The sequence below is a fragment of the Arachis ipaensis genome, chromosome B7 (genome assembly GCF_059453495.1).
Source record: "Arachis ipaensis isolate K30076 ecotype BB chromosome B7, ASM5945349v1, whole genome shotgun sequence".
NCBI lineage: Eukaryota > Viridiplantae > Streptophyta > Magnoliopsida > Fabales > Fabaceae > Arachis > Arachis ipaensis.
In genome coordinates, this window is record NC_142442.1 from 81,687,894 (window position 1) to 81,706,240 (window position 18,347).

The 18,347-nt window shown below is 33.6% G+C and overlaps 2 protein-coding genes across 2 annotated transcripts; both read right to left on the reverse strand.

Annotated features, from left to right (window-relative positions):
- Nucleotides 1-4,317: 4,317 nt before the first annotated feature.
- Nucleotides 4,318-5,829, reverse strand: LOC107630841 (uncharacterized). The gene is made up of 4 exons (XM_088494821.1): nt 5,761-5,829; nt 5,188-5,278; nt 4,837-4,907; nt 4,318-4,443 (listed from the first exon to the last, which is right to left on the reverse strand). Exons 1-4 carry the CDS (start codon nt 5,827-5,829, stop codon nt 4,318-4,320), a joined length of 357 nt encoding a protein of 118 aa, XP_088350947.1.
- Nucleotides 5,830-13,802: 7,973 nt separating this feature from the next.
- Nucleotides 13,803-15,724, reverse strand: LOC148553143 (uncharacterized). The gene is made up of 3 exons (XM_088494775.1): nt 15,108-15,724; nt 14,312-14,409; nt 13,803-13,876 (listed from the first exon to the last, which is right to left on the reverse strand). Exons 1-3 carry the CDS (start codon nt 15,722-15,724, stop codon nt 13,803-13,805), a joined length of 789 nt encoding a protein of 262 aa, XP_088350901.1.
- Nucleotides 15,725-18,347: the final 2,623 nt, after the last annotated feature.

The following is an 18,347-nucleotide window of genomic DNA, read 5'->3' on the forward strand; positions in this document are numbered from 1 at the left end:
ATAACATATTTTTTAAGAAGTTAAAATTTTTGTATTTATAAAGTATTATCTCTTCAAAGTGGTTGAAATATGTTTTTGATATTTTGATAACTACCTTCAATTTTTTTTTTAAATAGTTTTATTATTGTCAAAATTTTTTCTAACAGAAATAAATCACGTTTTATTTATTTTATTTGAATTTCGATTCATAGGTATAATAAAGTCGGAGTATAACTATCATATCAGTAGTAATATAAAAATAGTGAGTTTGTGATCATGTATGTGTTGTGTTAAAAGTTAGGTCACAAAAAGTGCTACTTACAAATTCATTATGACGCAGAAATAATAGTGCAAATTTATTGATGAGTTATCATAGATTGATTGACCGCTAATTGAGACAAACTAAAATCTTAAACAGAATTTCATATATACATTCTCTCTAAATTCCCTTTATTATGTTCACACATGCGCAAGGCTTTTGAATGAGTATACATGCACAACTACTTTAAAAAATGGCCCAAAAATCTGATATTGATACTACTACGTACTCGTAATATATTAGCCGCAAGTTAAAATATGCTTTTATCCCATATTATGATGGATATCACTATCATATCTTGGTTGATATGCAGCAATAATAATGTGCATTCAATATATATACTGCTTACAAATTACAACAAATTAAAGGTGAAGACTCAGACTCAAGATATATAGTGATAGTATGCATAGAATAAAGAGTGTACTCATTTAAAAAAAAGAGAAAAAAATAAGAGAGATCTGCATTGATTTTTCTCTCTTTCTCTATATCCCTGCACTATTGAAATATACATGTATGGAAACAAGCACTCAAATTAAAAGGCTGCTTCAACATATATATAGGGGGACAAAAAAGATAAAAAGCCACTCATCCTTGAGAACTTTACATCACAAATGAGATAATTATCTCATCGGCAAGGGATCTTCATCTTACCCTTTGAGGGGCCACCAATTTCGGAATTTTAATTTACACATGTGCATACATAACATCAATACTAATAAGATCTGCTTTTTAATTGATTTATGATCATGTTGATTAAGCAACTCATGTGAAACCAGAAACTGAAACCAGAGTTGCATGTGATCAACTTAAATAAGGGGTTTTATAAAGAAAATAAAAACAAAACAAAATTATTACACAATTCTATTAAGATGGTTTTGATTACATTTCGTATCTTTTTTTTATATATGAATCTGGTTTAAAACAACGAAAAAGAAATAAACATATATAAATCATAGTTCGATCCAACATTTAAGAGATATAAAGCATATAAAAATGAGTAAAAGTTCTATTTATACATTAAAATTGATAACAAAAATTAACTATTATTATATACCTGTATATAAATACATATATTATTTAATTTATTTTTAATATATATTTTATATTTTAATATATATTTTATATTAAAAATTAATTGAAAAATAACCTACAAAAGTACAAATAAATTGTGATTTTGCTCTAGGATTTATGGCCCATAAAATGTGGTTGTTTTAAACCGCCGTTTATTGCATCTATACAAATATTTAAAGTTGTATTTATTTACAAACACAGAACATTAAAATAGTGAACTAAAATTGTATTTGGCATCGTATTTGGAAGATAAGACATGAATAGAGATATCGTGTTTAAAAATATTGAATTAGTGTATTTTATGTCCATTTTAACAGAAAAGATAAACACTACCAAGAGACACAAATTATTTTTTATTTTTAATTTTTTATTATTTTTGTTAGTTTTTTATAATTATATTTTTTTATTATTATATTTTTTTAATGAAAAAATGAGAATAAATTAGACATTCATAATTTATTCTAGTTTATCACCAAATAAAATATAAAAATACTAATTTTTGTGTCTTTATTTTTTTATGTCTTATTCTCAGTGTCTTGTCTTATCCTATTCTCAGACCCAAACGCAGCCTAAAAGAGATTTATTACGATCTATTTATTTGTGTTATAATATTGTTACTTATATCGGATCTCTTAAAATCTGATAATAAATTTCATAAATATTGAAAAAATATATAAATACTAATTTTTGTGTCTTTATTCTTTATGTCTTGTTCTCAGTATCTTGTTTTATCCTATTTTCAGACCCAAACGCAGCTTAAAAGAGATTTATTATGATCTATTTATTTGTGTTATAATATTGTTACTTATATTGGATCTCTTAAATTCTGATAATAAATTTCATAAATATTAAAAAATTTTAAAATAATTAATTTTAATTATTAACCTGACATTTAACATATTTTCAACTACAAAATAAATAATATATATAAAAATATTTATTATTTTATATAATTTTATAAAAGTTTTCAAAATTAAAATCCACATATTATCAAAATATAATTTGTTTGGTTATTTTTTTAAGGGTTAGATTAGGTAAATAACTTAATTAAGTTCCTTTAAAAAAATAGCTTAAAACATAAGAATTTATATTAAAAATAGTTTATAAATAAGTTATTTTTTGTTTGAAAAGTTATTATAAAAAAATTTGTTTTAAAATTGTGTAATAAATAGGAGTGAAAAAATAACTTTTGAGAAGGAAAGAAGTCAAATTTTTTATTTTTTCAAAAGCTCTTTAATAATTTTTCAAAAAGTTAAAAGTATATTTTAAAAAATGTACTAAATACTATGACTTTTTATAAGTCAAAAGTCCAAAAAATAGCTTTTAAAACTTCACAAACAGACTCAAAGGACCATTTAACATTGTTATATGGTTAAAATTCTTAAAAATTGTTCATTTTGATCAAAAAATAAAATCCTCGATTTTGAGAAGAAATAAATTATTTTTTTTACATTATGTTTCATTGTTTCTCCTCCCACAATTAAGTTATTATTATTTAAATATAATACTTAAATGATTTAACTAAGTGAATAATATCATTTAAATATACAAATAATTGCTTCACCATTTTTTTCTTTCTACCAAAATTTTCTCTTTTATCCTCCCTTTAATTTCAGTCAAAATATTTTGGCTTGTGACTTGTGAGCGTGTAAACGGTGTTATTGAACCATTTAATACTAATAATCGTATGTGGCCATCATCCACAATTCACTAACGTTTTTTCAAACTAAACTCGTGGTTCTAATTCAAGACTTATACTTACTAATTCGTAGTTCATAAATTGTAACTTTTATCCACAATAAAGTGATTTTGTTCGTCAATTTACATATAAACTTATGTACCAAATTCGTGGTTTTGTTCCACAATTAGGGGGATATATATATATATATATATGCCTAAGCAGTATATAATATATTTTAATCACTACAAAAAATTATCGAAATAGCGATGGATTTAGCGATTGATTATAATCTACAATTTAAATGTACATTTTAATAGCTAATGGTCTCAAATATATACAAAGAATAAGCAAAGAAAAAAAAATTTCATTTATATAAAAAGAAAAAAACCTAAATACCTTAAAAATTCAAACACACGAATATATATCAAACAATTGAAAGAATTTACAGCTTAATTTTTTCTTTCTCTTTTCACCTAACCAGGAGTTGAAGAAATTCTATGACCTAATTAAAGTTTCTTAGAGAGTAGGAGGCATTACTTTCTTTCTTCACCAAAGATACTAAAATCCCATAACCACGATTGCAGGGCAATATAATTGGTTGGTAATATGCTAGTAACCAATGAAATGGAAAGTTTTTCCACCATATGCATTATAGTAATTCTGCTGAATAACAAAAATATTTAATTATTCTGTTAGTTTTTATAATTTTACTATATTTTTAATTAGATCTTTATTTTTTTTTTAATTGAGTCTTTACACTATTTTTAATTTTGTAATTACGTTATTTTCATGTTAAAAATGTTAAAATTAACATAATATTTTTATCAAAATATATACGGTCAAAGATTTAATTAAGTTTTTAATTATAAATATCTTCAATTTACAAAGAAATATTTAGTTAACTCTAATATTTTTTTATATTAGGAAGGACTTAATTACAAAATTAAAATAGTGTAAGGATCTAATTGAAAAGAAAAAAAGTATAGAAATTTAATTAAAAATTTAGTAAAACTATAGGGATCAAGAGAATAATTAAATCTAACCAAAAAGAGGAAATTTAGGATAAAAAAGATTTGAGAGTTATAATAAACAAAAAATTCTGTAAGTTAAGATAACAGATCATTTCATATACTTGTTGGGAAGGGTAACCAGGATACCTGAATGTTGAAGAAAAACTTTTCAATTAGAATATATTATGATAAATAAAATAAACTGCTGAATTTAATTTGTCAGATATTTACATTTTACTAATTACAGGATATATAATTTATTTACTTATAGGGTGGATAAGAAAATGTATAATGTGGAATATGCTAATTATAATAAGTGGAGGTTCCTTGATGAACTGGAATTGGTGCTGTATTCTAAGAAGGGGTACTGAATTTTTGTCTGGCTGCAACATTTTAAATAAAAAAGATAAAAAAAAAATGAATGAAACTCAACAATCTTATTAGCAATCATAAACATGTTTGTTTTGGTTGCATGCAAGAAATTTAGGCCAAGTGAGTTCTATAATATCTTTGTTATGGTGTCTAAATTGTCTAACTTTTTTTTTAAGTAAAAAATAAAATATTTAAAATAAAAAATAAATCATGTAAAATTTATTAAATATTATTTATTTACTTTTTTTAGTAACTTAAGTACAAAGTAATAAACACCATAACATTTACTATTAAAAAAAATTAAATTTTAAACAAAAAAATGAAAAATTAAATATTTGTCATAAATGATGGATCAATTTTACACTACTTTACTCCCTATAATTTAAGAAAAGAAAATGTAATACCTTAAAAATATCTTCATCGGTTTTATCATCTCCAATGTAGATAGGAAGCACATCATCATTATCATTTAAATCTGCAAACAAAGCAATATAATTTAACCCTCTAATAATAATGTACAATTATCTTACAACACACATAAATTGAAGCAGAGGTTGTTATCAATCAATACCAAGAGATTCAAGTAAAAATTCAACCGCTTTCTCTTTGTTCTAGTCAATCAATGGACGAACCTCTAAACCTTCAATTTAAAACCTTGTTAAATAGCAATCATCATCATGATCTGGTGGGAGAACTTACAAATTACACACTTGTTCACACAAAACATGCAAATAAAGATAAAAATTAAATAAAACCTGAAGGGGAAAGAAAGTTGTGGAAATAAGTGGGGGCATTCTCATGTGGTTTGGTAGTGGGATACTCTTTCTTGAACTCGTTCTCCAAAACCTAAGGATTTTAGAATTTTAGAGATAAGTATAGCAGTTGGAATATCTGAATTCAATTAAATAAAAAATACAGTTGAAAAACATAAAAAAAATGAATCGCAATTCAAGAAAGAAAGGAACAGATTTTATCTTTTAAAATTCTTGTATCTTCATTTTTAATTGCTTTTCTCCCACAATCAGTGAAGTACATTCCACAACTACAGTCTTTGACTAGAGTGATATACATTGCTCAAGATTCATAATGTGTTTGGAATTAGATGAAATCTTCAATAAGAGGCTGATAGAAGAGTTTATATGCCTCTATCACTTTAAGATACCACATTGCTTCTCGATCAGGCCATGATGAAAGATCAACAATCTTATGAACATGTTATTATATTACAGTTCATTACTACATTTTGCTCCTAATTCCTTAATTAACCATCATGATAAGTTCTATAATCGCCTGATTCAATCAGAATTACAGTAAAAAATACAAATTACCTTTACCATAGAAATGTTTCTGGTACCGACAACATAATCTCCAACTACCATCACATACATCTCTGTCATTGATGAATAAAAACAAAAAAATAATTAATTAATTAGTAAAACTAGATTTGAAAATAGTTGCAGATTTTGAAGAGGAAATGTGAGGTTGAGTTGGATGACCAAGTTGCCAATGGCAATGTAGGAAATCGCGACCGAGGGATAGCTCAATGACTCCGGTGCTGTCATCAAGAACCAGAGGAGTGTTGGAGACCAAAACATCCTACGAAGAAGAATCGAGAATGTTATTTATGGTTGAAGTTAAATGGTGTTGTTTAGAGAAAATTGGAAATAGTTGGGAACTTAGTAAGTACCTGCAACCAAACGCGTTCGAAGAGGATGCCACCGAGTGTGTAACTGCTTTGAGAGTGATTTGGAACTTCACGTGCGTGCTTCAACTATAGTTGCGGATTGAAATAAGGTGAACAATCAGTAAGAAAACAAATCAAGAACATACAAAATAAGAAATTGAGGTGTTTCTTAGTTTTGGAAACCTGAATGCAAGCAATCTTCTTCTCTTCCGTTGGAGGTTCGAGATTGAGAACGGGAAGAGATGGCTCAGTGAAAAATCTTGTTATTTGTTAACATGTGTATAAACCCTAACTATCGAATCTTTTGAATTCTTCGACTTACAAATTTCATCAAGCTTCTTCACCTAATCAAAAGTTAGATAATCAAATTAACAAATAATTAAATAATATTTTTGTTATGGCAATCGAGAAATTCTCTCGATTTATACCAAATAATTAAATAATACGCGACAAGAAGCAACGGTGGATCTAGATGGCAAGGCGACGATCTGCAACAAAAGAGTGAGTAAAGGAGGCATCGCGACCAGAGGAGGCGACCGTGAGAAAAGAATGGCACAACAATGAGAAAGTCAGATCTGGACGGTGATAAAATGATATGTGAACTCAAACGACACCAACGACGTCAGGATCTTAAAGAAGAAGGCGACGATGCCGAGACCTCAGAAGACGATGGCGACGAGGCCTCAGGAGATGGTGCTGCAATAAGAAGATGATGAAGATGGCGCAGCAACGAAGAGACGACAATGGTGTAGGTAACTCAGAAGACGGTGCTGTGCTTCCAGCGGGTAACTCAATAACTGAAGGGAGAAGATGAGAATAGTGTGAGTGAGGGTAATTCAGTAACTATCTTATTTTTTTAAATTAGCGACCGGTTTAGTGACTGATGAGTTCATAGCGACTGAATTAGCGACCAAATAATATTTCATCATATTTTTCTATCAGTTGCAAAATTGGTCAGTAAATTAAAAAATAGCGACTGATTTTATGACCAGGAGTCCCAAAGACGTTACTTCTTTATTTTAGTTACTAACTCGGTCACTAAATTAAAAAAAAAAGCAACCGATTTTAGCGACCAACTTTATTCTGATTGTATAAAAAAGTAAACGGTCGCTAATTCGGTTGCTAATAGTGGCTGATTTAGCGACCACTGCCTTAGTGACCAAATTAGCGACCAAATAATTTTTCACCCTATTTCTCTATCGGTTGCAAATTGATCGCCAAATTAAAAATAGCGACTGGTTTTGTGACCAAGAATTCCAAACACGTTATTTCTCTTGTTTTGGTTGCTAATTCGGTCGCTGAATTAAAAAATAGTGACCGATTTAGTGACCAACTTTATTCTAGTTGTATAAAAAACTTATCAGTTGCAAATTCGGTTGCTATTGGTGACCGATTTAGCAACCAACTTTTCTCTGGTTATAGAAATTCTATATCGATCGCTAAATCAGTCGCTATTAGCAACCAATTTTTTTATTCGCTAAAATCGGTCACTATTCTAGTATTTTCTTGTAGTGAATGATGATTCTTAAAGTACTTTCCCAAAAAACATATTAAAAATTATTTTTTTAACTTAAAAAATATAAAAATAAATAAATTTTAAATATTAATATCTATTTTAAAAGATAAGTTTCCCAAATTTAACACTAGAAAACTACCAAAAGTATCCATGAAATTTACGAACACTAACAAAAATACACATAAACTAAGGAAATTAACGTTCAACCCATTGATGAGTGGATATTTTATACGCTTTTTGGCATCATTTTCATATAGTTTTCATTATGTTTTGTTTAAGTTTTATTATGTTTTCATAGGTTTAGTGAAAAATTCACATTTTTGGATTCTACATTGAATTTATGTGTTTTATGGTGATTTCAGGTATTTTCTGGTTGAAAATTGAGGAGCTTGAGCAGAAGTCTAATTCAGAGACAGAGAAAAGACTGCAGATACTGTCAGGATCTGACATCCGTGCACTCGAAGGGGCTTTTCTGGAGTTACAGAAGTTCAAATTGTAACACCCTACCATACAAAGTCTTATGCTTAAGTCATAATTCAGAGATGGCAAGGTATTACGACCTCTAAAACAAAAATTTAGTACGTATAGTAGTATGAATAATTGATTATAACTAGGAGCCTTTGTAGAAAAAGGGGGTAAACAAAAACCGTAACTCGAAAACGCAACACTCCGAATGATAACGTAACGAGCAAAGGATAAGCTAGCGCAAGATCATATATATAAAGAGTGTCAAAAACGGGAATATCAAGACTCAAAATCCGGCTGCGAAGAGAACCGGTCCGAGCATAGCAATATATACATATGATAAAATAAAGAAACCCCAAAGGAAACCCAAAGGGACACAAATACAGAAAACCTATTCTCCAAAAATCTCCTCTAGAAGGAGTCATCACAGTTTGTATTATTTAATGGAGATAAAAGTATCTAAACAAGATATATAACCCAAAACAGAGTCCCGAGAACAAAGGATCTTTGCTAATCCAGAAGTCTCCAGCATGCCTCAACGAGAAGCCTCACGTCCTGCATCTGAAAACCACAAAATCCGCATGGGTGAGAACCAGAGGTCCCCAGCACGGTAACAGCTTCCACATATATAATACATAATAATAGAGGAAAGCCAAAGGCAATCCTAGAGCTTCCTCCAGATAATATCAAAGCTTATAAACAAGCTAAACCGTAAGTGGCAACTGACTAAAGATTCTTCAGTCTAACCAATACTTCCCTTTCCAATTCCTTCAGACATCCCAACCACCAGCAGGAGTATAATATAGCAAACACAGTTATATCAGACAAGAGATTTACAAATAGGAACAGATAAGGCATTTAGACAATTAGCAAGTAATATGCAGTCAAATAGGCAATCTCAAACAATTCATGTAGTATGCTTATGATGCATGCCTGTCCCTAGTGGCTGATGATATCATCTGTCGGTTATAGAGTCAACCCGACAAGTCCTGGTAGCTAGCCATTGGACTGTCCCCCTGTCGTGCATCCCCAACTCGAGTTATACTCATCATAAACTTGATCATAATCATGATCCATATCCATCACCCTCACTGGTGAATATTTATCCATCACCATCACTGGTGAATATTTATGGGGGCGAGCTCATCCGGGCCTTTCACAGTGCCCGGCCACACTTACGACATAGGGTCAAAAGAGCTTCGAGTCTCAACCTGGAGCACGTGGTGGCTAGCCACTGCTACTACCCAGGGAAACCCTCATCTCCAATGGTGGAAGTGCAAACATTCACAATTCATTCAACAGCATATATGCATTTATACTTAGCCATAAACATGGCTCCGCCGCCACATGGCATAATCCAGCCATCCGGCTCACGGTTAAATCCATAACCAGCCAATTCATTAACAATTACGGCCATTCGGCCCATGGCATAACAAGCACTTCCACCGCCATCCTCCACATCTCACATAATCATCTTTGATCCTCATGGATCATTCATTTTTCCCTTGCTTCACTCGCAAGTTACCACATTCACTAGCCCTTTTCCTCATGCTAGGCATATCATAATGATTTAAGACATAAGTGGTGAGATTGGAGGCTTAGAAGTATGAAGTTTGGCTTTTAAAACTCAAAAATCAACTTTGGGATGAAAACAGGGCCACGCATACGCGCACTCCATGCGCACGCGTGGATGATGCTTTCTCGAAGAATGGCGTATACGTGCCAAGTGTGCCTACGCGCGAGGGGTCATTCTGCTAAAAATTTTCTAAGTTAAAAGCTGCAGAATTCACAGATTCAACCCCCAATCTTCCGACGGTCATAACTCTCTCATTTTAAATCATTTTTCACCCGTTCTTCGAACGGCATGGACATCCCGGATCCAATTTCATTTCTAAACAGAATTGGCACAAATCAAAGATTCGTAGTCCAAGTTATGTCCCGTCAAAGTATGCCCAAAAACCATATTTTCATTCAAAACCACAAAGTGCCATTTTCAAAACAAGCCACTTTCAACTCTTTTCAAAATCAATTAAAACATGCCAATTTCATCCCTTTTCTTTGAAATCAATCAAAGTGTACCAAATTCAACAACAAGCCATCCTCAACTCACGCATTGACGTTTTACCAAAATTCTCAAAACTACCTCCAACCATTTTAACACTTCTCAATCAAAAGGCCAAAGGATAAATACAATATTATGTCATACATCCTTCTCATCCCAATTTCTAACAATATCAATTTTCAATCAACCATCATTATACATAATCATCATACTCACCAACAATATGGCACCACCCATCAATTCAACCTCAATCATTCATCAAGCATATATCACAACATGCATTTTCTCACATATCACACAATCAAGGCATCAATATTCATAATCACACATATGATCACATCATATATCTCAACCATTCCACAACATCATCAATTCAATGCCTATCTTAGGGCCTCTAGCCTAAGTATTTCCTACCACATTACATATTAGATACGGGAAACCGAAACCATACCTTAGCCAATTTTCCAAGCTCAACCGGAGCACTTCCAAACCACTTGTCCACAAGCTCTCAAGGTATCAACACCTCCAAGAACAGATTTTATCACACAAAACCCTCTTCCAAGCTTTCCAAAATCACCAATCAAGCTCCAATATTCACATATACACAACCTAAGCCACAATCATCATACCCATACACAACATCTCAATGCCCAAACCTCATAGAACAACAAATTACACTAGGGTTGAGAATCTTACCACACCCAAGGTCCAAGGAGACAAGATTAACCTTCTCCTTCAAGAGAGTTGGGTCCTATAACATCAAAGAACCCAAAATCTCAACATTTTTACTCATGAAACTCGAAATCAAGGGCTGGAATTTCGAACAGTAAAACGTGGCTTACCTCAAGATTAATTGTATGGGTTTTGTAGAGCTCTCCGCGGTGAACGCGTGGCCACAAACGGAGTGGCAATCGGAGCTCTAGATCAAAAGTTATGGTGGTTTGAAGATCAAGTGAGAGATAGGACTTGAGAGAGTGTTCTTCCCTCCATGGCCTCCATTTCAGCGTGTTTAGTGTCTCAAATAAGGAGAGAGAGTGCTGAAAACTAGGGTTTTGGTTTAGTTTAGTTGGGCCAAGGGCCCACTTTGGGTCCGGTTGGCCCGATTTGGCCCGTTCGGTCCAATCTTGGTCCGATTTCTATAAAATTGGTACCGAAATTCTCGTCTCAATTTCCTCTATCATATTAAGCCATAAAAATAACATTTTTGGCTTTCTAGAATAAATTCTCATTTATGGGTTAATTAGCCGTTAATTAACCGGATCTTACACAAATGACACGCTCTCAACGACTATGGAAATCTAACATCTAGGGCTTTCCAGAAATATATAATAGTCTATACTTTGCTTTGGAAATGAAGGCCCAAAACTGGCATTCAACGCCAGCCACCAGCCCGTTCCTCTCTAGCAATAGACTAATCGCCGCTCCTCCATTAATTAACACCTTATTCACTTTGATTCCACCCATTACAGTTGTGATATGTAATGGGCGAAGATGAGATTTTTGTTTCTCAGAAGGCCTTTGGAAATAACCTGGTTCGTCCTCATAACGAATGAAGGAAAAAACCTCCTCATCCTCAACATCGTAGTCTTCACAAGGATTCCCCTCATACTCACCCAGGTACTCAGTTGGAATTATCAAATTGGTGCTCACCATTTAATCATCTACCTCTTCGAAGTATTTCTCATCCAAATCAGCATCTTTCTCTTTAGTAACTTCTGGAGTGACTATCACAGCCTTACCCTTATCCAGTTTAACAGGGGACGGAATTTCCTTCGAGTATGTTTCCCCTTCGGCAGGAAATACCACTCTCGAATGAACAGAAGGAGTTGTCCCCTTGACTTTTTCATTTTGAGACGCCCATGGAGCCTGACGTCTCCCCTTCCTCTTTGATATCCTCTTGCTCAAACTCGAAAATAAGGATAACGACCATGAGGAGGACCTCGGTGGTCCCATTGTGGATTACGCTTGTATTGGGCATCTCTATTACGAAACTCTTGGCAATTTCATATCCATTGGACACCTAAAGCCTGTGAACGGTGGTGCACGAAATTAGAACTCGCACAACTTAACCGGAAAGTGCACCGGGTCATCCAAGTAATACCTCAGGTGAGCGAGGGTCGATCCCACGAGGATTGTCGGACTGAGCAAGCAATCGTTCTCCTATTGGACTTAGTCGGACAAACAGTAAAGGTTATTTGTTGGTATAAAACGCATAAAATAAAGAAAGCAATGAGTGGTTTGATGTAAAATTAATATAAGAAAACAGTTAAGGTCTCGAAGATGTTTATCTTTCCGGATTAAAACGTCTTACTAACTATTTTAACAATGAGTGATTCATTCTATGGCAAACCATAAGTGATTAAACCCTAATCTCTTAGTGATTTAATCTCCCTTAATCCTCATCAAACGCCACTCTCGTAGGGGTGTCCATGGATCGGATCTGATCCGCATATCCGCGGTGTTTATCCGAATCCGATCCGAAAATTGCGGATATGGATCCGATCCGCAAGGCTTTCGGATCGGATCGGATCGGATCCACACACTAATCGGATCGGATTGCGGATTTTGTGTTGGTATCCACATATCCGATCCGCATATCCGCGTATCCGCAAAAATAAAGAAATAAATAAATAAAATATTCTTTTTATGTTTTATTTTAACTAATAATTATCATATATGTTAAATTATTTTAATTTATTATTCAAGAAAAGTATGTTTAATATTATTTTAAGAGTAAACATATTTAAAAGAATAGAAAAAATAAATTTTATTGAAATTTTTTTAATAAAAATAAGCTTTTAAAAATATTTTTGTATTTTGCGGATATATCCGATATCCGATCCGATCCGTGCGGATCGGATCGGATCGGATCCAACCTTAAAAACTGCGGATATTGGATCCGATCCGATCCGATGATTGTAGTGCGGATCGGATCGAAATTTTGGCCATATCCGATCCGATCTGATCCGCGGACACCCCTACACTCTCGTGGTCACTCAATTCAAATCAGAGGGTGAAGTTTAGAAAACCAGTTTAATGCCACAAAAACCCTAATTACCCAAAACTAACAGGATTATATGTCACATATCCCGATTAATTCATGTAATTAGCAATTTAGGAGGAGTGTTTTCAAGATGTAGTTCAAGCGAGATAACTCTCTCGAGAATCACAAGAACTCATGTAGAAAGGGTCATACTCTCATTCCACCCAGTTCATAAGATTAAAAACGAAAACAACACCTTATAATTGAATCAAACATAAATTAAAATAGAAGAATAATAGTTCTAATCCATAGAAATAAACAAAGCTCCTAACCTTAACCAGGAGGTTTAGTTGCTTATGGCTTACAGAGAAAATAGGGTTCTGAAAAGTGCAGAAGAAAGAAGATCCTAAACCTAAGTGATCTTTTCCTTTAAATACTAACCTAATAATAAATGCTAGGCCTAAAAGATATTATTTGTAAATAAAAATTACAAAAAGAAAATAAATTAAAACTAAGAAGTGCTAAATCTACTTAAAGGCCCAAAGAGGTATGAAACGGGCTGCTGCTGGTGTCCAACTTCAGGAATGAGCATCCGCTAAGGGGAGAAGTCTAACGTTGCTGGCCTATGCCCCCTGCTGACATCAAACGCCAGATGGGCATTCAGCGCCCAGGGAGGGTGCTGCCAGCATTTTCCTTTCTTGCTCCAGGCTTCTCCAAACTGCTTTGAATTTCACCTAAAATCATAAAAACACAATAAAAACTCAAAGTAGCATCCAAAGGTGATTTTTGCACTAAAATCAAGTAAAAGTAAATAAAATCTAATTAAAAATAATATAAAAATAACTAGAAAAAGGGTATAAGATGCTCACGCATCAAACGGCTCAAAGTGTAGCAGGGCTTCTTTGAGGGCCACCAGAACTTCACCCCTCTATCCTTCGATTTAGTTGCCTTTGTCTAACCTATTCTTCTTTGTGGGCCAATTATTTCTTCATTCTTTCTTTTTCGAAGATTGTTGCCGCCTCAGCATTGAAGACCGCATTAGGAATTCCAATAGCCCATCACCCACTCCAGGATAAACCGCTCAAACATGGGACTCGAAATCTCCCAATGTAGTGTCAAAATAATAAGAAAAGCCAACCTATTTACACAAAAGTAGGGTTCAGTAAAACTGGCCACATCATCAAACAGATCAGAATCAACCTTCATTTCTTTCTTTCCATCATCGAATTTCAACCGCCCTTCCATGATTGCTTCTTGTATCAAGTCCCTGAAAAGGATACAATTATTAGTCGAATGGCTAGTTGCTTGATGAAACTTACAGTAAGGTTTTCCTTTTAAATCTTTTATCGAAAGCAAAGTTTTGCCTTCAGGTAAAACTAACTATTTATCTTTAAGCAACAAATCGAATATTTGATCCGATTTTAAAATATCAAAACTATATTTTTTCCTACTCTTATGTTTTGAATCACTCAATTTATCAGTATTCAAGATCTTCTTATGTAAAGAACAAACATAAGGTGATCCTTTCTTTAGTTCAGATTCCTCACTCGAGGATTCCATTGCTACATATGATACCCTTTCTTTTCGAGAAAAAGATTTGCTTTTCAACTTTCTCTCGTCATTCTTATATTTTTCTTTTTCTTTCCTAAGAATTTCTACCTGGCACACCCTTTTAGCCAAATGAGTCAGATCAGGTATATGAATATTAAGCAACTTTCGATGCATATAAAAACCTAAACCCATAGTTGCTATTTTAACTACTTCACTCTCAGAAAGAGACACATAACATCAACTTCGAGCGTTTTTTAAACGAATCATGTAATCATCAATTGATTCTCCATAATCACGTTTCAAAGCCACTAAATCAGTAACTGCCACATTTAACTCCCCTTTTTAAAACTGAGCGTGGAAAACACTTTCTAACTATTCCCAAGTCGTCATTAATTAGGCCTAAGATTTGAAAACCAGGTAAATGCATTCTTCATTAACGAAGAAGGAAAAAACTTCATTTTCAGATTCTCATCATTAGCTAGATTTTCGATTTTGACTAAATATCGGGCAATATGCTCAGTAGTTGATTCGCCAACTTCCCCAGCAAATTTTGTAATTATCTTAGGATTCTTCACTCCTCTAGGTACTTCTGCAATTTGAACAACAGTAGGGAAAGCAGAGACAAAATAGGATCGATTCATAAAATCCACATTAAATTCAACCTTGTTAAACACATCCTCAACAATCCTCGTAACCTGATAACGTTCTCCAATTCGATTGACATGCAATTGAGCCAACACGTTATCAACATTTTGGCCATGATGAACCATCTGAGGATTTTCCTTGCCCACGAGAATATCATTTTCATTTTTCAACAAATTCTCAATACCCTCATGGTTTCCTCTCACATCTTGTCTTGCACCCTCATCGTAGTCAACAATTTGAGCAACCCGCTCTACTTTCCTAGCAAGATGTTCAAACTTTGTCCCATGATCTGCCATCATAGGATTCAATATTGTAGTCATTTGTTGGGTTAACAAGTTAACCAAATTATGATGACTTTTTTCTACATGTTGTCGAAATGCTGCCATTGAATTAGAGGCATTCGATGTAGAACCCACATTATAATCTCGAGAATACTCGGGTTGTGGTTGTGGCAGTTGAACATTATTCACCCCGAATGTACCTCCAAATCAAATTGGAGGAGAAAAACCACCTACTGGTGGAGTACACCCTGGAGGAAGGCCATAAGGAGGCCAGCCAGTGGTTACCAGGGGTTGAGTTTGTAATGTGTTACCATGTGGGCATGTATTACGCCCGTTATTCCCTGTTTGGGAACTAGTAACCACCACACTTTCACTCGCCACATTTCCTTGTAGACGTGAAGTAACATCCGAAGATTGTGCAACTATTGTTGTACTATCAATTATGGATGAACCACCATTAACATTCGAAACCTCATCTGTCATGTGTACAATTCTTCCACTTCTCAATTGCATACACTATGACAACATATAACCATTTGACACACTTGAATTTTCAAACTGTTCCACTGGCATGCCAATTTTTTTTTGTCAATTTTAGCAAATCGAGAGTGATTTGATATATAGTGGTTTGGGAGCGAAACCTACTCCTCTGTGAGTACCAGTTTTCTAAAGTGCATCAAAAAGACCTTTTTTGATTGAACCGAAACTAAATAAAATCTGAAAAGATAAATATAGTAAACTTTGAAAATACATTGATTGAATTTAAAATGAACCACATTAAATTTAATTAAAGTAGTAAATTGCCTTCGATAAGATCAAAGGACTTTGAATTTGAAAACAAAGTGATGAAAGATAAAATTGAACAAAAAAAATTAAAGATTGCTTGTAAAATAAATTGCAGGAAAATTAAAGGTTACTGGAAATGTAAATGAAATTTAAAAACATAGAAGGAATCCTACAGAAAAATAACTCGAATGTAGACTCAGAAAGTCGCTGGGATGTGAGTGTGCTTGAGTTCTTTTCTGAAGTAAAGTTCCAACACTTCTTCCTTCGAGTCTTCTCATATTTATAAGAGTTTCCAACCAATCAGATTACGGTGTAACCTCCACATTTATTAACTTTTAAACAATTATTCCTCCTTCTTTTGCTTAACATAAATAACTACTAGAAATAACTAGTGCGCGAAATTGAACTCGCACAACTTCACCGGCAAGTACACCGAGTCGTCCAAGTAATACCACAGGTGAGTGATGATCAATCCCACAAGGATTGTTGGACTAAGCAAGCAATGGTTATTATGCAGATCTTAGTCAGGCGAAATAGAAAGATAGTTGTTGTTGTTGGATGCACATAAATAAAAAATAGAGAAAAGCAATTAAAGGTTGACAAAAGGATAATTTATAAAATCAATTAAGGCTTTGGAGATGCTTTATCTTTCCGGATTAATACTTCTTACAGACCACTTTAACAATGAATAATTCATTCTATGGCAAAACTGTAAGTGATTAACTCCTGTCCTCTCAGCAAGTTAATCTCCTCTAATTCATATCAAACGCCATTGTCAGTGGTCATTCAATATGAACGAAGATGAAGCTCATGCAATTCATTCTCCTTCTGATCCTACTCAAAATACCACAAACAAGGTCAGATCTTCTGGATTGAAGAATGAAGCTCAATGTTCTAGCCTTATAATGAGCGGAAAATTTATACCCTTTTTGGCATTATTTTTACATAGTTTTTAGTATATTTTAGTTACTTTTTATTATATTTTTATTAGTTTTTATGCAAAAATCACATTTCTGGACTTTACTATGAGTTTGTGTGTTTTTCTATAATTTCAGGTATTTTCTGGCTGAAATTGAGGGACCTGAGCAAAAATCTAATTTAGAGGCTGAAAAAGGACTGCAGATGCTGTTGGATTCTGACCCTCCTGCACTCGAAGTGGATTTTCTGGAGCTACAGAAGCCCAATTGATGCGCTCTCAATTGAGTTGGAAAGTAGACATCTTGGAATTTCCAGAAATGTATAATAGTTCATACTTTGCTCGAGATTTGATGGCCCAAACTGGCATTCAAATGCCCACCAAAGACCCTTTTCTGGAGTAAAACGCCAGAACTGGCACCAGAACTGGAGTTAAACGCCCAAACTAGCACCCAAGCTGGCGTTTAACTCCAAGAATGGCCTATGTACGTGAAAGCTTCAATGCTCAGCACAAGCACACACCAAGTGGGCCCTGAAAGTGGATTTCTGCACTATCTGCACTTAGTTACTCATTTTCTGTAAACCTAAGTTACTAGTTTAGTATAAAAAGCACTTTTTACTATTATATTCACATATTTACATCTGTGGATGAACTTTGTCATCTTAGGACTTGGAGGCTGGCCATTCGGCCATGCCTAGACTATTTTCTCTTATGTATTTTCTACGGTGGAGTTTCTACCCCTCATAGATTAAAGGGTGGAGCTCTGCTGTTCTTCATGAATTAATGCAAGTACTATTGTTTCTCTTTCAATTCACGCCTACTTCTTCTCCAAGATACACTCTCGTACTTAATTCAGTTAAGTCAGAATGAAGGGGTGACCCGTGACAATCACCCACCATCTTCGTTACTCGCTTAGCCAAGATCCGCGTGCCTGACAACCACAAGCGGTCTACATGATGTTCAACGTAGTCATTGGATGACAGCCGGAGTATATTCTCTTGGGTCTCTGATCTGCGATTCGCATCG